The sequence below is a fragment of the Salvia splendens genome, chromosome 18, assembly GCF_004379255.2.
Source record: "Salvia splendens isolate huo1 chromosome 18, SspV2, whole genome shotgun sequence".
NCBI lineage: Eukaryota > Viridiplantae > Streptophyta > Magnoliopsida > Lamiales > Lamiaceae > Salvia > Salvia splendens.
The window spans coordinates 24,815,674-24,835,883 of record NC_056049.1 but is presented as its reverse complement, the minus strand read 5'-3'; the positions used below and the strand labels follow the sequence as shown (position 1 = coordinate 24,835,883).

Below are 20,210 nucleotides of genomic sequence, written 5' to 3'. Positions count from 1 at the left end.
CAAGTCGCTCAGGTTCCTGTAAAATATTTTAGGGCCTATAAACACCTAAGAAAAACCTTTTATAATTATGAACAACATGATTTCACACCTGCCCTTTTATTAAAAACAGAATATGCAATACATTAGATAACAACAAAATAAATCCACACACACACACACACACACTAAACCCTAACCATTTTAGGCACAAGTAGAAGAGGATTTTTCTTACACACTGCAAGTCCTTTTGTTGCATCTGTATCAACATCTTGTGCAAGAACTCCTTTAGGCAATTCCCAATCAAAACTATACACCAAATTCGCAACCATAAGCTCAGTTGTCAAATATCCCATCGACATGCCTGGGCACATTCTTCGACCCGACCCAAAAGGTATGAGCCCGAAATCTTGCCCTTTGTAGTCTATTCCACTATTCAAGAATCTCTCCGGGAAGAACTCATCTGGATTTTCCCAGCACTCGGGATCTCGCCCTGCAGCGTATGCATTAACATAAACCATTGTTTTCGGCTGGATTTCGTAGCCATCTAGAATGCTTGTCTCCATTGATTCTCTTGGTATAAGAAGTGGAACTGGTGGGTATAACCTCAAACTCTCATTTACAACAGCTTTTAGATATGGAAGTTTGGGCAAATCATCTTCTTCTACTTTGCCCTTTTCTCCAACCAAACTTCTGATTTCGTTTTGCAGTTTGTCCATAACTTTGGGTGCTTTGATTAGAGCTGTCATTGTCCAGATAACTGCAGAAGGAGTTGTTTCTGCTGCAGCAACGATCATATTCTATAAAAAAAGGATGATTAAGTATTTGTATTGAAGTGAAAAAACACCAATTTATGTAAAAAGGTTAAATTCTCTAATATACATTTATTATTGTTATTTTTGCTTTTGTTTGCAAACCAAAAGACTACCTGATTTTGATTTCCTTTGTTTGTTTACCTGATTTTTATGCTATTTAATTTTCATCTATTTCTTTCAAATCATCTTTTATTCATTTTTCTGTCTTCACTAGGGGTGGGTCGGTAGGGTATACCGTGTTGAATGTAATATTCTCTCCATCCGTCAATAGATGCCCCATTCTTTATAGACTGAGTTTTAAAAAACTTGCTTGACTTTATAAAAGATAGTGGTAGAAAAAGTTAGTGGAATGTGGGTCTGTTACGGACGTTCTCCGCAACGGCTCCGTGATCTTCCTTCTCGACGGAACCACGAGCAATTTCCACGACAAGCTCGCGGAAACTGACCGAAAACCTTGCTGATTTGGTGGACGTTTTCCACAAAGCAACAAGAAACGTAAAGATAATTGCTTGTTTCACAAGATAGGTTTAGGGAAAATATTTCATTCATAAAAATAATGTGTTGATGAAATACCCTATTTTATACTAGAAACCCTAGGGCGGTTCGACGTAACCTAATTCATCCGGGAAAGAACCGCAAAGAAAACCCGAACGGGGCTTATAAATCCGGCCCGACTCAACAATAAGTAAATTAATGTTTCAAAAATACTAAAACATAAAAGGAGAGAAATAAAAAGGAAACAAAAAGAATCGGCTAATTCTTGAACTTGTTCGGCGCCTTGAGCTTGTCTCTTGGTCTCAAGGATCTCTTCGTCACAGTCAACTCTTCACTTCGGTCATTCACGCATTGCGTCGTGCTGCTCGGCTGCGTCGTGCTGCTCGGCTCCGGACGCGCTGCGTCGTGCTGCTCGGCTGTTGTGGCCTCTAGCTCGGCATGCTCCAGCTCGGTACGCTCCAGCTCGGCAGGCTCCAGCTCGGCACGCTCCAGCTCGGCATGCTCCTCTGTTGTTGCGTCTGGTGTCGGGGTTCTCGTATCAACCCCCCCTCCGTTAAAAATCGCCTTGTCCACAAGGCGAACCTCCGGGAACTGCCTACCAATCGCCTCAATCGGCTCCCACGTTGGCGTGGACGCATCATCGTCCCACTGCACCAGGCATTGCTTCTCTGGTCGGCCCTCGCGCCAACTAACGCGTTCTTCCAGCAGCGCTACTGGCCGTGCCACCGGCCTATTCCCAACAAATTCTGGTGGGAGCTTTACCCCGTCAACATCGCCGTCCCCTGCCACAAACTCGCGCAACAAACTTACGTGAAACACGTTGTGGATCCTACTACCCTCGGGAAGGCGCAATTTGTACGCCACGGGACCAACTCTCTCCAACACCTCGAATGGCCCATAGAATCTTGGAGCTAGCTTAGCCGATAGAGGCTTGGCAACCGAGTGTTGACGGTAGGGCTGCAGCTTAAGCCAAACCACATCACCTACTTCGAATTCCGCATGGCGTCGGTGGCGATTTGCCACAACTGCCATCCTCTGTTGTGCGCGCATGAGGTTGCGGCGAAGGGTGACCAACAACTCACCTCGTTGTTTGATAATATCCGCCACGTTGGGTGGTGTCTTTGCCGATGGCGGGGATGCAACCAGGGACGGTGGCTCACGCCCATACAAGGCGCGATAAGGCGACGTGCCCAACGCAGAATGGTGAAAACAATTAAGAGCTAACTCCGCCCATGGTAGAAAATTCGTCCACTTTGAGGGCTTGTCGGATACAAATGCCCGCAAATACTGTTCCAAACCTCGATTTCGGACTTCCGTCTGTCCGTCTGATTGCGGATGGTAGGCCGTAGAGAATTGGAGTTTGGTTCCACTTAACCGCATCATTTCCTCCCAGGTCGCATTAAGGAACACCGAATCCCTATCCGAAACCAAGGTCTTAGGGAACCCATGGTGTCGCACCACTGTATTCACAAATAGCTGAGCCACGCGGAGAGCATCGAATTTTGTGGGAAGGGGAGCAAAATGAGCGTACTTAGAGAGCCTATCCACCACCACCATGACGACCGTATATCCCCGGGATTGTGGAAGGCCGGTGATGAAATCCATCGAGACATCCTCCCAAACCTGCGATGGGACCGGAAGCGGCTGCAATAACCCTGCCGGCTTGCGCGTCGAGTACTTCGTCGTTTGGCACACCACACATTCATTTACAAAGGCCACCACCTCTTTACGCATCTTTGGCCAATAAAACCCCGCCGCCAAAAGACGGAAAGTTCTCTCGTGGCCAGGATGGCCTGCCGCCGGCGAGCAGTGGTGCTCCCGCAGTAACAACCTTCTCGTCGTGGACTCCGCACTCACGAGCACCCTGCGATGATAATAGATGAGGCCATCTGCCCATGATAAATGCGAGGGGGCGTCACCCGCCTTAATCTTCGCCGTTAGTTCGACCAGGTCGGGAAGTGATGCGGTCTCCTCCTGCAGCACGCGCATTACATCCGGCACGGGCTTGGCGAGAGTGACCAGTAGCTGGTCGTCAGCGATCAGCGTCGCGGCTGCGCTGGGCGGGGTCTCCGTCGGGGGTCCTTCGGACTGCTCCCCCAGCGGGTCATACTGGCGGGACAATGCGTCTGCCGCCTTATTTGTGACCCCACGCTTATATTCGATCACAAATTTGTACCCCATAAGTTTCCGGACGTACAGCTGTTGGTCCGGTGTCTGCACCACCTGCTGCAACAATTCTTTTAGGCTCCTCTGATCAGTGCGAATAATAAACTCGCGCCCCAATAAATATTGTCGCCACTTTTGCACGGCCTCCACAATAGCATATAATTCCTTATGATACGTTGACGCTACTCTCCTGCGAGGTCCCAATTTCTTACTAAAGAATGCAAGCGGGTGATCGAGCTGCATGAGGACAGCTCCAATGCCGATCTCACACGCATCCGTTTCCACACAAAACGGCAAGCTGAAATTCGGCAGTTGTAGGACGGGGGCGGAGGTCATTGCCGATTTCAGAGCTGCGAAGGCGGTCTCGGCCTCGGTGGACCACCGAAAAGCCTCTTTTTTTAACAAATCCGTCAACGGGGCGGCTATCGTTGCATACTGAGCGATGAAACGGCGATAATAGCCCGTCAGACCCAAGAAACCCCGTAGCTGCTTCACTGTTCTCGGTGTGGGCCATGATGACATGGCTTCTAGTTTCGCTGGGTCGGCCTTGAGTTTGCCGTCGTCAATGATGTGTCCCAAATACTCCACGGACACACTACAAAACGAGCATTTGGAAAGCTTGACGAAAAAATTATTCTCGTGAAGTAACCGCAGCACTGCCTCCAAATGCCGGGCATGTAGTTCGAGGGACGGGCTGTAAATCAGTATGTCATCGAAGAAGACAATAACACACTTCCGGAGTAGCGGCTGAAAGATAGAGTTCATAGCCGCCTGAAAAGTGGAGGGAGCGTTTGTAAGGCCAAAAGGCATCACGAGAAACTCGAAATGGCCGTCATGAGTCCTGAAGGCCGTCTTAAAGATGTCATCCTCACTCATCCGAATTTGATGATATCCCGAGCGAAGATCTAACTTTGTAAAATACTTCGCACTGCCCAACTCGTCAAACAATTCCTCCGCCGTAGGTATGGGGAAATGATCCAGAACGGTTGCCTTATTGATGGCACGATAATCGATGCAGAAACGAAACGTGCCGTCCTTTTTGCGGATCAACAATACCGGGGACGAGAAAGGGCTGTGACTATGTCGAATAATGCCCTGTTCCAACATATCACGCACCTGCTTCTCAATTTCCGTTTTTTGGAAATAGGGGTACCTATAGGGTCGAACGTTGATTGGCTGCGTCCCTGGTAAAAGGTGAATCCGGTGATCGAACGATCGGGCCGGTGGGACGCCTCGGGGTTGCTCAAACACCGCCCGATGCGCTGTCAGTACTTCCAGCACCTCGGCTGGCAGGTTCCCCGGAAAATCCTCCGGACCCTCGGCGCACACTGGCTCGGATGAGGTGTCAATCGCCACGATTTCATAGAACTCGTGGTCGGCCGGCTGTGACGTTAATGCGTACAACGAGTGAAGCGAAATCGGTTTCGGGCTCGGCATCAAGCCCTGCAAGAACACTGTCCGCCCCCCTTGAGTAAATTCCAACGTTTTCCGGACAAAATCAGCCGACACCTTCCCTAGGGATTCCAACCATTGCATCCCCAATATCACATCCGGTCCATGGTGAGCGAGAATGTGAAGATCTACTACAAATACACTACCCTGCATAGCGAGCTTCGTGCCCCGCGAGATATGGGTACACAGCAGGGATGCGCCGTTGCCCACTAGCACCCTGAACGGTCTGATCGGAGTCAGGTCCAATTGAAGCATCTCCGCAATTCGTGGGTGGAGGAAATCTAGTGTCGCCCCTGTGTCTATCAATACCCGGACCGTAGTATCCCCCAACGTTCCCTGAACAATAAACGGTTTGGAGCTCCCTCGGCCATCCAAGGCGTGGAGGTGCGATAAATCTGCAGTGATTAGTTCCTCCTCAGGAACCTGCTCTCCTGCCCCTGCATCGTGCGGTTCATCCACGTCGTCATCCATATAGCACAGTAACTTGACTTTACACACGTGGCCTGCGACCCATTTCTCGGGGCAGTGATAACAGAGCCCTCGGCGGGCTCGCTCCGATTTTTCTGCATTCGACACTCTAACCGGGAACGTTCGTGATTTGTCCGCCTCCCGGACCACCGACTCCTGTAGATGGGGCACGGCGGCCTGGTTAGAAACAGGGGCCGTGGTGACCCGTTGATCCTTGCTAGGCCACGGTCGACGTTGATATGACGACGTGTGCTGCGGTCGTTCCTCGTGTGTTGCGGCCAAACGCAATGCCAATGCCATTGCCTCTGCTAGCGACTCTGGGTTCTGCAATTCAACCTTTTCTTGCAGCGGCTGCTTCAATCCTTGAATAAAGATTGGAATTAATGCCGATTCCGATAAATCGGTCACCCTATTGAGATAGCGTTCGAACGTCGCTTGATAGTCAGCCACGGTGGTCGTCTGAACCAGCTTGGCGATCAAACCTGTGTAATTCCTGAAGCTCTGGGGATCAAAACGATGCCTAACATCGTCCAAAAAATCTGGCCACGTCACAAATCCATTCGTCTCACGATAATTGAATATCCATTCCGAAGCGGGGGGGGTCGAATAGCATGACTACATAGTGTAAGCGTTCAGCCTCCGGAATCCGCTTGTGATCAAAATAGTATTGCACGCGAGAGATCCAATTCGGTGCGTCTGCCCCATTAAAGTGTGGCGCATCCATCTTCACGCCGGATGAGGAATCCGACCCTTGGCGGGGAAGACGTTCCCGATTGAGGGGTGGGTCCCAACAGTTTAGCCCGCGCTCCTCGTACCCCTCATCGTCCCAATCCTCGTGTCTCTGCGGTAGGTCCCAATTATCCCGACGGCGACCCGTTCTGTACGCTGCGTCGCCCCGACGCTGACCAGGGCGGTTTCCTCGGCCTGGAAGCGCTCCCTCCCCAAAACGATCTCCGCGGCCACCCCGATTAGGGCGACCACGACCCCGACCCTGCTGGCGGTAGGGACGGTCATACTCCTCACGGCCGCTCCGACCATTCCCGCGGTGATCCTCCCACGCGTGGTCGGCTTCATCCCAATCGGGATCAAGGCCCTCTGCCTGCGGCGTCGGTCGACGTTCCAAGTTGTCGACCCGACGATCCATCTTATCAAATCGCGCGTTCAACTGCGCAAACCCCAACGTGACTGGGTCGACGTGCGGTTGTCTCCCGTCGACGTCGCCTGGATTCCTCTGCCGCGCCGGGCCCAATTGCAGCCCCGACGAGGGCTCTGCATGCGGAAATTCCGCCGCCATCGATTACGTAACCAAGAGATGTTGAGTTATCGGGATGAAAGCACCAGATGTTACGGACGTTCTCCGCAACGGCTCCGTGATCTTCCTTCTCGACGGAACCACGAGCATTTTCCACGACAAGCTCGCGGAAACTGACCGAAAACCTTGCTGATTTGGTGGACGTTTTCCACAAAGCAACAAGAAACGTAAAGATAATTGCTTGTTTCACAACATAGGTTTAGGGAAAATATTTCATTCATAAAAATAATGTGTTGATGAAATACCCTATTTTATACTAGAAACCCTAGGGCGGTTCGACGTAACCTAATTCATCCGGGAAAGAACCGCAAAGAAAACCCGAACGGGGCTTATAAATCCGGCCCGACTCAACAATAAGTAAATTAATGTTTCAAAAATACTAAAACATAAAAGGAGAGAAATAAAAAGGAAACAAAAAGAATCGGCTAATTCTTGAACTTGTTCGGCGCCTTGAGCTTGTCTCTTGGTCTCAAGGATCTCTTCGTCACAGTCAACTCTTCACTTCGGTCATTCACGCATTGCGTCGTGCTGCTCGGCTGCGTCGTGCTGCTCGGCTCCGGACGCGCTGCGTCGTGCTGCTCGGCTGTTGTGGCCTCTAGCTCGGCATGCTCCAGCTCGGTACGCTCCAGCTCGGCAGGCTCCAGCTCGGCACGCTCCAGCTCGGCATGCTCCTCTGTTGTTGCGTCTGGTGTCGGGGTTCTCGTATCAGGGTCCTACTTTTATATATTGGTTTATAATAGAGTAAAGGTCGATTTTGGTCCTAAACATATGACCAAAATACGAATTTGATCCAAAACATTCATTTTTTGAAAAACAAGACCATAACAAATGAAAATGTTGCCGAAGTAGTCCTTTTTTGGACGGTTCCGTAAAAAAACTAACGGTCAACGTCAATTGCATAGTGGCATGACCGTTAATTTTTTGACGGAACCGTAAAAAAAGGACTACTCCGACAAGGATTTCATTTGTTATGGACTTGTTTTTCAAAAAATAAATGTTTTAGACCAAATTCGTATTTTGGTCATATGTTTAGGACCAAAATTGACCGTTACTCTTTATAATATAATGTGAAGGGAGTGGGGTTAGTGGAATATGAGGTCCACTAGCCAAAAATAGTAGTAAAAGCGAAATGAGACATTTATTGGCAGATGGACGAAAAAGGGAAAATTGGACATTTAGTGACAAACGGATGGAGTACCATATAGTATACCGAAATTCTATATTTTCTATACGATAAGTTGATAAGTTAAGTATATCGGTATTTTGATATTTTTCTCCACCTCTAATTCTATGTATTCACCATAGTGCTTTAATTATAGTACTGTTTTATTGGTGTTAATAGTGATTTTAACGAACTCTACACTTAAACCAAGCTTACCATTAGAAGGGCTTTGATGTTATCCCAAGTGAGACCACTAGAAGACTCATCATCATTTTTAAGCTTCATCAACTCAGCAAGCATATCTTCTTCCTCCTCCATCTTCTTCGATTCGAGGTGCTCGTCGATGAGCTCTTGATAGAACGAATCCATCTCCTTACACACCACATCAGCTCTCTTCACTCTCCCACTCATCTTATCCACCAAACCAAACGCGGGAAAGTAATCAGACACAAAGAAAGCCGTTGCGAGCGCATCAAATCCATGAAGAATATGATGGAATACCTTCGCCCCCGACCCTCCCTCCTCGTACCTCTTCCCAAAAGTGATCCGGGATAGAATATGGATGCCGGCGGACAAGACCACCTCGCTCAAATTCACTTTTTCGGTGGTTGAAGAAGAGATCACCGTGATCATGCGCGAGATCTCCTCTTCGCGAACAGAGCGATAAGATTGAACTCTTCTGTTGCTTAATAGATGAATGTGTGTCATCTTTCGTATCTCCTTCCAACGTTCATTGTACGGTGTGAATGCAACGTCGGAGCTGTTGTAGGATAGTTTTTGCTGCCCTAGAAAATTAGGTCTACTGCAAAATGTCAAATCTTCGATTTTCAGTACTTGTTTGGCTAATTTGGCCGAGGATATTACTAGGAGAGGTCTAGTGGCTAGCTTCATGTGGATGATCGGGCCGTATTTCTTCGAGAGGCGGTGGAGGTAAATGTGTGGCTCTGCCGCCCTGCCCAGCTGAAACAAGTTTCCTATCAGCGGCAACGGCGGCGGGCCAGGCGGTAGAGTGGTTAGTGCCCGAGGTTTGGTTTTGTTGAAGATATAGAAAATCAAGATTATAAGGAGAGTTGTGGATAATAGAAGTATCATTGTGATGAAATGAGGGTTTGATGGATAGTTTGTGTGATGGATATTGTTGTCTTGGTTCTCTATTTATAATGCATTTTTAACTATGAGTAGGGATTGTGCACGCCATTATGGCAATATATTATATATGTAGAAAGGTGACAGCTAAACAATCATATTATGATTGCACAAACACTTTAGGGAAAGGAAATAAATAAATAAATAAATAATACGTCATTCATCCACGAAAGATAGTCTTGTCATTTTATTTCATTCTAATCACAAAAAATAGTCTCATTCCTACTCTCGTATTTTATCTACTTTGTCAAATTTTCTCTTATATTAAGTACCTTTTCCATTTTCTCTCGTATTTTATCAAATTTTTCTCTTTCTTTTTTCTATTTTACCCAAATTTTCTCTTTATCTTTCTTACATTACCAAATTTTTATTAATATGCGCTCATGACAAGTGCATAAAATGTTTATAGTTTGTAGTTATGCAATAAGCATTGGTTATTAAATAAATATATTCAAAGACAAGATCTAGATTTTTGGCTACAAATATCCAATTTATTTATTTTCATTCACCAACCTACATATGTTTACTGGTATAATACTATGAGTTAGTCGCTAATGACACTGCAAGTTATATAATCGCAGTGCGAAGTGACGACATATGTGTATAACGTGCAAGACTTGATTGATTGTAGTAATTGGTTACATCTGTTTCATGTGACGAATTTTAAAGTATTTTTCAGGTTACATATGTGTTCTAGACAATCAACTTGGAGCTATTAGAAAATAGAGTAAGTGAATGAAATTAAGGGCCTGTTCAAGTAGGCTGATATGTCCATAAATGAGCCTATATCATGGTCTATTTGGCTGTTCAAGATCATGGGGTATTCCAAGGAAAGCCCGTTGTTAATGTTCGGGCCCGACCTGTTCACTCCAGGTATGGGCTGAAACCAAATCAGAAGCAGGAGGTGCTAATTCATTTCATGTCTCGATTTCCGGCTCCAGATATGGGAGCATTTTACTATTATCACCCTGAATCATTCAATAGAAGCTACTGATTTTCCCCCCTTCTACAAACGTTGCCCCATTATCTACTGACTTTCTGCATCTTTTCACCATCCTTCAACTCATATTCCCAATTGGATTCCCCTAATTTTCAGTTTCCCCCAAAATCATGGACCATCAATTTCCGCTAACATCCAATCCCCTTCCTCTCTTCTTCGCCGGCTATTTGCTCCTCTACCTCATCGCCTATTCAATCATCTTCCGCACCTGGGCCTCCAAGCTCCGCCCTGAAGCTTCAAGTTGCGCTATCTCCCTAGCTCACGGCACCCCCGCAGTATTCCTCGCCGCCCGCGCTATTCTCTCCGACCCGGCCCCGGATTTCCACTCCTCCAACACGCCGCTGCAAAGTCTCGTATTGGATTACAGCATTGCCTATTTCCTCATGGATCACGTCCACTATCTCATCTTCTACCCCACCGACGTCCTCTTCATCGGCCACCATCTCGCCACGCTCTTCGTCTTCGTCACCTGCCGTTACCTCGTCTACCACGGGCCCGTCGCTATTCTCGTGCTCCTGGTGCTAGCGGAGGTCACCAGCTTCTGCCAGAACATGTGGGCTTCCAAATTGACGAGGGGGGCAAAGTAGGAAGTACATATATTAGGCAATTGAAAAAAAAATGAAAACATTTTAACACCCCTCAATTCCGGATTCATTCCTAGAAGCCTGAACACAATGAACTCTTGGATTAGAAGCCTGATGGAACAGTACCAAATCTGGATCAAATTAAATTGTGGATAAATCTCTCCAACCAACTTGAACACGCCCTAAGTGTGATAATAGTTGAAGAGTCTCATGGTAATTACCACGAGAAGAAATGTCACTTATGGCCTTTTCCATCGTAAGTTTTCGGGCAAAAGGTCAGCAATTGTAGTTTACGTTTGCTGTCCGTTGGTATATTTACCAACGGATGTTATTCATCGGCAGTGACGGGTGCAGGATTTTAGCATTGAGGGTCCAAACTAGAGGTTGCAATTGTTGCATATTTTTTGTATCAACTACCGCAAAAACAATTCTAACTTGAACAATCAATAGCCGAGATAGAGATGGATAATGTGAGATAAATAATTTGAGATGCAATAATAAATTAGAGATACATGTAGTGATAGTCTCGCTATCAAAATAACTGAAGAATATATAATTTATGATATATGATACATAGTTATAAGATTAGAGAATTATGCTTTTATTCATAAATCATAAAGAACATTATTTTGCAATCTTATAATAACAACACAAATGGAAAATAAAAAAATTACACAAAATTACTAAATTGAAAAGAAAACATAAATAAATCAAATACTATACAAAATTAAGCATTTAAGAAAATCTCAAATGGCTGGGTCCCAAGGATACCCCATGCCCCAACGTGGGTCCACCCCTGTCCATAGGTACTACTACTAATACAGACAATCAGTGATAGATCCAACTCAGAAACCTATAACTGTGGGGTAGATAACACAATAAACTCAGGGTCCTTTCATCGGCAGTCCGTTGGTAAGAATCGCTTCAACATTATATAAAGTAGTTTAAGGGACGATTAAGGGACGATTAAGGGACGGTATAGAGACAGCGTAGTGGATGACCTAGGCTCGTTATGTTTAGTCATTGTTAATCTAATGTCTGGGCCCACTTGCAGGTGTTTGGTAACACAGCGACCCTGTGAAGTTGAAGCGGTTTAACGATCTTTGTTCTTACAAGCACAACTTTCGTGCCTACTCAATACCGTAACATAACATTGACGTTATGTGAATTGAAGTATCTAGGGCCAATAAACACTGTAGAAAAACGTTTCGTTGTTGAGTTATTAACTCAATTACTTCACTGCTAAAATATATCTTGGTGGAAGTGATGAAGTAGTTGGATCACCTACTTATCACACGTGGATGAAATTTTGTTTCCTCATGGCTACATGAAAGCCACGTACCATCTTGATCATTAGGAGGTGGATTTAGTGGATAACATTTGTTAACTTCTACATTAAGGAGATAGGTGACGTAGTGTATATGTATATCATAGCTAGCAAATATTTACCTATAAATAGCCTAGTTGTGTTCATTGTAAGATTATAAGAAATTGTGAGCGGGAGTTAGAGAGAAAAGAGCCGTAGCTCATAGTTAGAAAGAGAGAAAAGATTTGTTTAGTGCTGAAGCACTTTTGTTTGTGGACTTTGTAATCCTTTTGTTTGAAGCCTATTAATATTTATCTTTCATATATTTTATCCTTGTTGAGTGCTCCTATATTGTGTGTAAAACATTCAACATTCATGAGATGCACCTTTGATTCCAAGAATAAATAGTGAACTGAGAGACTAGGGTTTATGCAAACTTGTATTCCATTTTCTCTTGGTTCGTCGACTACAACTTCGACTCTAACATCACTAAACCTTATGGACAACATGATTTAACACATGCCCTTTTATTATAACATAATATGCAATAGTACATTTGATAACAACAAAATCCACACTAAACCCTAATTGTTTTAGGCACAAGTAGAAGGGGATTTTTCTTAAACACTGCAAGTCCTTTCGTTGCATCTGTATCCACATCTTGTGCAAGAACTCCTTTAGGCAATTCCCAATCAAAACCATAAACCAAATTCGCAACCATAAGTTCAGTTGTCAAATATCCCATCGACATGCCAGGGCACATTCTTCGACCCGACCCAAAAGGAATGAGCCCGAAATCTTGCCCTTTATAGTCGATTCCACTATTCAAGAATCTCTCAGGAAAGAACTCATCTGGATTTTCCCAGCATTCGGGATCTCGCCCTACAGCATATGCGTTAACATAAACCAATGTTTTCGGCGGGATTTCATAGCCATCTAGATTGCTTGTCTCTATTGATTCTCTCGGTATAAGAAGTGGAACTGGAGGGTATAACCTCAAACCCTCGTTTATTACCGCTTTTAGATATGGAAGTTTCGGCAAATCATCTTCATCTACTTGGCCCTTTTCTCCTACCAAACTTCTGATTTCGTTTTTAAGTTTTTCCAGAACTTTGGGTGCTTTAATTAGAGCTGTCATTGTCCAGACAACTGCAGCTGGAGTTGTTTCTGCTGAAGCTACGATCATATTCTACAGATAAAAAAGAGAGAATCAATAATTTATACTGAAGTGACGATGCGCCCATTTATAGATAAATAAAAAAGGGTAAATCGCCGAAAAAACACGAAGTTTGGGTTAATTATACAACTTTAAAAATGCAATAATATCATAAAACATTTATCTCAATTGCATTCATTTAAGGTACGTTGGTTTATAATTTTAGGGAAATTTATACTTTGTACTCTAAAATTAACAAACTAATAGTACTTCATGTATGTCATATTGTTATAGTGACATGTCCAATCAAATATGTTGCTTAAAATAGGACAGGTGATTTTAAAATATTTAAATAAATCTTACCATTAGAAGGGCTTTGATGTTTTTCAGAGTGATACCACTTGAAGAAGACTCATCATCATTTTTGAGCTTCATCAACACAGCAACCATATCTTCAACCTCTTTGACCTCCTTCACCCTCCTCGATTCGAGATGCTCATCGATGCGCTCGTGATAGAACGAATCCATACCCTTAAATATCGACTCAGCCCTCTTCAGTTTTCCACTAATCCAATCCACCAAACCAAACATGGGAAAGTAATCAGACACGAAGAAAGAGGTCGCCAACACATCGAATCCCTTCAGAAACTGAAGGAACCTCTTCGTATCCGACCATTCCTCCGAGTATAGCCTCTTCCCAAAAGTGATCCCACACAGGATATGGATGCCGGTGGACATGACCACCTCGTTCAAATTCACTTCCCCGGAGGCTGAAGAAGAGATCCCCGTGATCATGCGAGAGATCTCTTGTTCGCGGACAGGGCGATAAGATTGAATCCTTTTGCTGCTGAAGAGATGAATGTGTGTCATCTTTCTTATCTCCTTCCAATCTTCGTTGTAAGGTGTGAAGGCGACGTCGGAGCTGTTGTAGGAGAGTTTTTGCTGCCCTAGGTAATTAGGTCTACTGCAAAATGCCAAATCTTGAATTTTAAGTACTTGTTTGGCTAATTTGGCTGAGGAAATTACTAGGAGAGGTCTAGAGGCTAGTTTCATGTGGATTATGGGGCCGTATTTTTTTGAGAGTTGGTGGAGGTAGATGTGTGGCTCTGCCGCCTTGCCGAGCTGGTGGAAGTTTCCAATCAACGGCAGAGGCGGCGGGCCAGGTGGTAGAGTGGTTACTGTCTGAGGTTTGGTTTTGTGGAGGATGTAGAAAATCAAGATTATTGGGAGAGCTATGGATAATAGTAGTATCATTGTGAATGAGTGTTTGATGGATAAGTTGTGGGATGAAATTTGTTGCTTTGGTCCTATATTTATAATGTTTTTGAACCTATTAGTAGGGATGGTAGTACATAGTAATTTGCTAATATACTTTTTAGATTTCAGTTTTTTCAAATTACAATTCAAAAATTAGATATTATAAATAATAGTTTAATTTTTGTCTCTAAATAATTTTGGTGGGAATAATGGAGAAAAAAAAATTCAATTGTCATAATTTATATTCAGAATTCATGGGAGATCGTATTCACAATTTGAATATTAACTAGAATTATAGATTTTTTGTTATGTTTTTATTAATATGTATGGAAACACACTTGTGTGGCAGGCAACCTATGATGCGACTGAAACGAGGTAAATTTAATAAACTCAAAATTCAATAGCATTGTTCTACGAAAATTATCATTATTATCATGCAAAATATCCAAGTAGGATTTTGATGCAAGATCTCTAATTTGTATGTTATACATATTCATATATTATCATTCAAAGATCTTGATTTTTGGCTACCTACTTACATTTAATTTATTTATAATAGTAGGAGTTAGTCATTAATTGCAATACAAGTTATATAGTTGCAGTCCGAAGTGACATAGTTGTATAACGTGCAAGACTTCATAGATAGTAATGTCCTACATCTATTTCATGTGGCATAGTTTAAAGTATTTTTCAGGTTTCACGTGTTCTAAACAATCAACTTGGAGCTGTTGAAAATTAGAGTACGTGAATGACAATGTAATACATGTTGAAGTGTCTGATGGTAATTACCGACTGATATAATTAATTAGTAAACTTGTCCAGACGTTGTCAGTTTTCGGAAGACGTCTGTAAAATTTACATTAAATATAACCGGCGATGTTATCATCTTAATTCGTTACTAAACATGATTATTGATGATTTTTTGTGAGATTACCAAGATATTATTCAGTCGGTAAAACCTGCTTTTTTAGGTCTATAGACAGACATGCATGGAGCAAATGAGTGATGCAGGGTGCCTCAAAATGACTTCAAATTCACACTAGCTAGGTTTGCAAAACGGGGCGAGCAATTAAAATCATTGTTCATTGTTATTTCATGATTTCGGCCATTAGACATCGTTTAAATGGTAAAATTGTCATTTTATTGGTTTTCTAGATTTAATTTGATTTTACGTATTTTCAATTTTATTTCTTTTCAAGTTCCTAGGGTTTTTGTACCAATTATAAATAACGAGTTTTATTAATTTACAGTCAGTTCGATATTCAGAATACATTAAGGAAACTAAGATTTATTTCATTTCTCCATCAGTATCATAGTATAAAATTTTAAAATTTTGTACTTTTGACTGATTTGTTGTGAAAAAGCTCTACATTACCAAAATATACTGAAATATATTCTATTGAATTCAAAACATATAATTTTTACCCAAATAAACTATGCTTCCGCCCTAGACACACGAACACACACTAAACATCATAATATGCTCACACATGCCCCTTTATTAATATTAGTAACAATAAAAGATGCACACACACACACACACACTACACGCCATAACATTTAGGCACAAGTAGTAGGGCATTTTTCTTATGCACAACTAGTCCACCAGTTGGATTTGTATCCAAGTCTTGTGCATGAATTCCTTTAGGCAGTTCCCAATCAAAACTATACACCAAATTTGCAACCATAAGCTCAGTTGTCAAAAATCCCATCGACATGCCAGGGCATATTCTTCGGCCCGAACCAAATGGAATGAGCCCAAAATCTTGGCCTTTCGAGTCAATATTACTATTCAAGAATCGCTCAGGAATGAACTCAGCTGGATTTTCCCAGTACTCGGGGTCTCTCCCTACTGCATATGCGTTAACATAAACCATTGTTTTTGGCCGGATTTCGTAGCCATCTAGAATGCTTGCATGTATTGTTTCTCTTGGTAAAAGCAAGGGGGCCGGTGGGTATAATCTCAAACTCTCATTTATCACAGCTTTTAGATATGGAAGTTTGGGAAGATCACCTTCGTCTACTTTGCCTCTTTGTCCTACTAAACTTCTGATTTCGTGTTGCAATTTCTCCATTACTTTGGGTGCTTTGATTAGAGCTGTCATTGTCCAAATAGTTGCAGATGGACTTGTTCCTGCTGAAGCTAGGATCATATCCTAGAAAAAAAACAGAAGACTGATTTATAAGAAGGTAAAAATGGTATGATTAGATAATTTAGGATTAGGATATATAGGTTTTGAGATTATGGTGTAAGCGCTATCTATTTTTTTTTTTATGTTTCTAGCTATGAGATTAATAGGAACAAATAAATCAAGAATTTTTCCGATCCTGTAACTAGTAACCTTTTTTTTTAATTATAAATAGTCAACTTTTTCTTTAAATCATGAAATAATTTATAGATTCGGATAAGCCTTATAGTTATTTTCACCCAATAACTCACTTAGAATCTTTTTCTATCTTTCAACGGTTATTGGGTGGAAATAATGCAACCATTATTTAAGGATATTTGTTGGCAATTGAAACTAAAAATATAACATATAACTGTCCTACATCGGTGTCAAGAGAAAACTGAAACTAGTATATAAGTTTCATGGGTATCTCCTCCTATCACCAATTGGTTTTAGGATGGAACCCATGGATTTCTATCATGGTATTAGGGTGGGTAGCCGACTGCGGGTCAAATTTAACTGACCCAGCAGTATATCTGGGCCGAAACCGAAAAAGTCAAATTTAACTGACCCAACAGTATATCTGGGCCGAAACCGAAAAAATGACTGACCCAGCAATATATCTGGACTTAAAAATTTGGGCCAAGTGGTCCAACCGACCCAAAAAAATTGGGCCGATTGTCCAATCGATTAGAAAAAAAGTCCAACCCCAAAAATTGGGCCGATTGTCCAATCGATTAGAAAAAAGTCCAACCCCTCCAAGGTTCACCTTGAAGGGAGCAGTATATCTGGGCCGAAATCGAAAAAATGACTGACCCAACAGTATATCTGGACTTAAAAATTTGGGCCAAGTGGTCCAACCGATCGAAAAAAATTGGGCCGATTGTCCAATCGATTAGAAAAAAAGTCCAACCCCAAAAATTGGGCCGATTGTCCAATCGATTAGAAAAAAGTCCAACCCCTCCAAGGTTCACCTTGAAGGGTTTGAGGGAGGGTGTTGACAATTGAAACTAAAAATATAACATATAACTGTCCCACATCGGTGTCAAGAGAAAACTGAAACTAGTATATAAGTCTCATGGGCCCCTCCTCAAGAGAAAACTGAAACTAGTATATAAGTCTCATGGGCCCCTCCTCCTATCACCAATTGGTTTTAGGATGGAACCCATGGATTTCTATCAATATTGGTCCCTAAAATTTATGAATTTAAGCATAATTTTATTATTTTCCATAAATTTTTAAAATGGACTATAATATCACAAACTATAAATTATGCACAAACTATTACTCTCATAATTCATGAATCATGCCATTAATTATAAGTGAAATGTATACGACTTTAAGTTATCCTATATTCGAAAAAGGAAAGTGTCTTACAAAGAAAAAGCGAAATGACTGAATCAAATATGTCACTTACAATGGGACATAAACAGTATAAAATATTTAAATAAAGCTTACCATTAGAATGGCTTTGATGATTTCCCAAGTGATACCACTCGAAGAAGACTCATCATCATTTTTAAGCTTGATCAACACAGCAAGCATATCTTCCACCTCGTCCATCTTCTTCTTCACACTCCTCGAGTCAAGGTGCTCGTCGATGAGCTCTTGATAGAACGAATCCATGCCCTTACACATCACATCCGCTCTCTTCACTCTTCCGCTTATCTTATCCACCAAACCAAACGTGGGAAAGTAATCAGAGACATAGAAAGAGGTCGCAAGCACTTCAGATTCCTCAAGAATCTGAAGGAACCTCTTCATCTCCGAGCCACCCTCCTCGTACCTCTTCCCAAACACAATCCCACATACCATATGGATGCTGGCTGCCATGGCCATCTCGCTCAAATTCAATTCTTGTCCGAGAGGGGAACAGTTTGAGATGTTCGTGATCATGTGAGCGATCTCTTGTTCGCGTATGGGGCGATAAGATTGCACCCTTTTGTTGCTTAGCAGATGAATGCGTGTCGTCTTTTTCATCTCCCTCCATTGTTCATTGTATGGCGTGAAGCCGACATCGCAGCTGTTGTAGGATAGTTTTTGCTGCCCTAATAAATTAGGTCTACTGCAAAATGCCAAATCTTGAATTTTAAGTACTTGTTTGGCTAATTTGGCTGAGGAAATTACTAGGAGAGGGATAGAGCCTAGTTTCATGTGCATGATGGGGCCATATTTCTTGGCGAGGTGGTATAGGTAGATGTGTGGGTCCGCCACTGTACCGAGCTGGTGGAGGTTTCCGATCAGCGGTAGTTGTGGCGGGCCAGGTGGTAGAGTGGTTAATGCACGAGGTTGTTTGGTTTTGTGGAGGAGGTAGAAAATTATCAAGATTATTGGGAGGGTTGATGATAACAGAAGGATCATTTTGATGAATAGGTTGTTAATAGTGGCTTGCAATTTGGTCCTATATATAAAGCTTCATCTTTTACCTAAGTAGTCTATTTTATATGAGTTATATAATGATAGTGTGAATAGACATTAATTGCATTACAAGTTACATAATTATTGTGTGAATTGACATATATGTATTTCGTGCAAGACTTGATAGAAAGTGATATGTTGCTTCTGTTTCATGTGACAATATTTTGAGATTCTTTAGGTTTCTAATGCAATCATTTAATAAAAATGATTGGATTGTAGAGATAACAGAGAAGTCTTCGGTTTTTCAGATCGAAATATATCTTCAGTTACCAAAATTGATTCCAAAACAATGAATATCACTTTGTTAAAAAGGCAAAATTGTCATTATATTGTTTTGCTAGATTTTGATTTCATATTTTTCATTTTTAATTAGTTCTTTTTAAGTTCTTAGGGTTTTTGGACGAACTTATAAATAATGGATTTGATTATTTTACAGTCAATTCGCTTTTTTGAATACATTAAGTTTTTAAGAAACTAAGATTTCTTTGATTTCTCCATCAGTTTCATATAATATTTGGAAATTTTTAGTGTTCTGCTGTGAAAAAACTCTTATCATTATAAAAATATAGGTTAGTGATCAAGATATAACTAATCTTAAGTGTATAACTAGAGAACAAATCTCAGCCACACATCTTAATACTCCAAATTAATCCTATGGCTTAAATAAACTTTCAGATTTTTATGAAAAAAAACTTGTCCAAGGCATTTTGGGAATTCAATACATCAATGTGAATTCATGAATAACATATAATCATCGTGAAATCCATGCGCCGCGCTAGCTGTCTCTGTGGCGGAGCTGCCGCAGGCTCCGCCCACTCCGACGCCTTCTTAGACGGCTCCGGCGGCTGCACCGCCGCCGTCGGTGGTGATCTCGTCGACTTCTTCGGCTCCGGCGCTGTATGCATCGTCCGTCGGTGGCTGTACCTCTACGTCGGACTCACCGGGATCAGCGTCGGCGGGAAATCTCTGAGGATCCAGCGCGGCGCGTTTGCGATTGGGCTAAGCCGACAACCAATCCGATCACCAAACCAGCTACGAAGGACATGTGGAAGAAAATGAGCTAGCTCAGCAGCGTCTGATTTATGAATTCGAAGCTGGTAGTGAGAGAGTGAGTAATGTGGATGGGGACTTGATTCTGACTGTCTTCAACGTTTTCTGATTTAATGGCGGATTATAGTTTGGGATTAGTGATTTTTCTGTAGGCTTTCCGCTTCTAATTCTGCCGTTGCAATCATGCTAAGGCAAGAAGTTAAAACAAAGGGCAAATCATTTATTTCCACATGCCTAGTTTTCAACCTGAAGTTTCAAAGTTCTGGTCTTATTTTCTCC

At 42.5% G+C, this 20,210-nt stretch overlaps 4 protein-coding genes across 4 annotated transcripts; 1 reads left to right on the top strand and 3 right to left on the bottom strand.

Moving 5' to 3' along the window:
- Positions 1 to 131: 131 nt before the first annotated feature.
- Positions 132 to 8,984, bottom strand: LOC121777484 (cytochrome P450 83B1-like). The gene is made up of 2 exons (XM_042174759.1): positions 8,063 to 8,984; positions 132 to 776 (listed from the first exon to the last, which is right to left on the bottom strand). Exons 1-2 carry the CDS (start codon positions 8,936 to 8,938, stop codon positions 165 to 167), a joined length of 1,488 nt encoding a protein of 495 aa, XP_042030693.1. The 5' UTR covers positions 8,939 to 8,984; the 3' UTR covers positions 132 to 164.
- An 820-nt stretch (positions 8,985 to 9,804) lies between these two features.
- Positions 9,805 to 10,758, top strand: LOC121777487 (TLC domain-containing protein At5g14285-like). Its single transcript, XM_042174762.1, has one exon. It carries the CDS (start codon positions 10,103 to 10,105, stop codon positions 10,577 to 10,579), a length of 477 nt encoding a protein of 158 aa, XP_042030696.1. The 5' UTR covers positions 9,805 to 10,102; the 3' UTR covers positions 10,580 to 10,758.
- Positions 10,759 to 12,393: 1,635 nt separating this feature from the next.
- On the bottom strand, positions 12,394 to 14,309 carry LOC121777483 (cytochrome P450 83B1-like). Its single transcript, XM_042174758.1, has 2 exons — positions 13,402 to 14,309; positions 12,394 to 13,071 (listed from the first exon to the last, which is right to left on the bottom strand). Exons 1-2 carry the CDS (start codon positions 14,290 to 14,292, stop codon positions 12,460 to 12,462), a joined length of 1,503 nt encoding a protein of 500 aa, XP_042030692.1. The 5' UTR covers positions 14,293 to 14,309; the 3' UTR covers positions 12,394 to 12,459.
- Positions 14,310 to 15,677: 1,368 nt separating this feature from the next.
- Positions 15,678 to 18,856, bottom strand: LOC121777482 (cytochrome P450 83B1-like). The gene is made up of 2 exons (XM_042174757.1): positions 17,922 to 18,856; positions 15,678 to 16,451 (listed from the first exon to the last, which is right to left on the bottom strand). The coding sequence occupies exons 1-2, from the start codon at positions 18,822 to 18,824 to the stop codon at positions 15,840 to 15,842; spliced, it is 1,515 nt and encodes a 504-aa protein (XP_042030691.1). The 5' UTR covers positions 18,825 to 18,856; the 3' UTR covers positions 15,678 to 15,839.
- Between the last annotated feature and the right edge of the window lie 1,354 nt (positions 18,857 to 20,210).

What these genes read in the sequence shown, in the direction of transcription:
- LOC121777484 (XM_042174759.1), bottom strand. Translation starts at nt 8,938, where the DNA reads ATGATACTTCTATTATCCACAACTCTCCTTATAATCTTGATTTTCTAT. An exon ending in ACATCAAAGCCCTTCTAATG is followed by an intron (nt 777 to 8,062) that starts GTAAGCTTGGTT and finishes CTTTTTTTATAG; the next exon opens with AATATGATCGTTGCTGCAGC.
- LOC121777487 (XM_042174762.1), top strand. Translation starts at nt 10,103, where the DNA reads ATGGACCATCAATTTCCGCTAACATCCAATCCCCTTCCTCTCTTCTTC.
- LOC121777482 (XM_042174757.1), bottom strand. Translation starts at nt 18,824, where the DNA reads ATGATCCTTCTGTTATCATCAACCCTCCCAATAATCTTGATAATTTTC. An exon ending in TCATCAAAGCCATTCTAATG is followed by an intron (nt 16,452 to 17,921) that starts GTAAGCTTTATT and finishes TTTTTTTTCTAG; the next exon opens with GATATGATCCTAGCTTCAGC.
- LOC121777483 (XM_042174758.1), bottom strand. Translation starts at nt 14,292, where the DNA reads ATGATACTACTATTATCCATAGCTCTCCCAATAATCTTGATTTTCTAC. An exon ending in ACATCAAAGCCCTTCTAATG is followed by an intron (nt 13,072 to 13,401) that starts GTAAGATTTATT and finishes TTTTATCTGTAG; the next exon opens with AATATGATCGTAGCTTCAGC.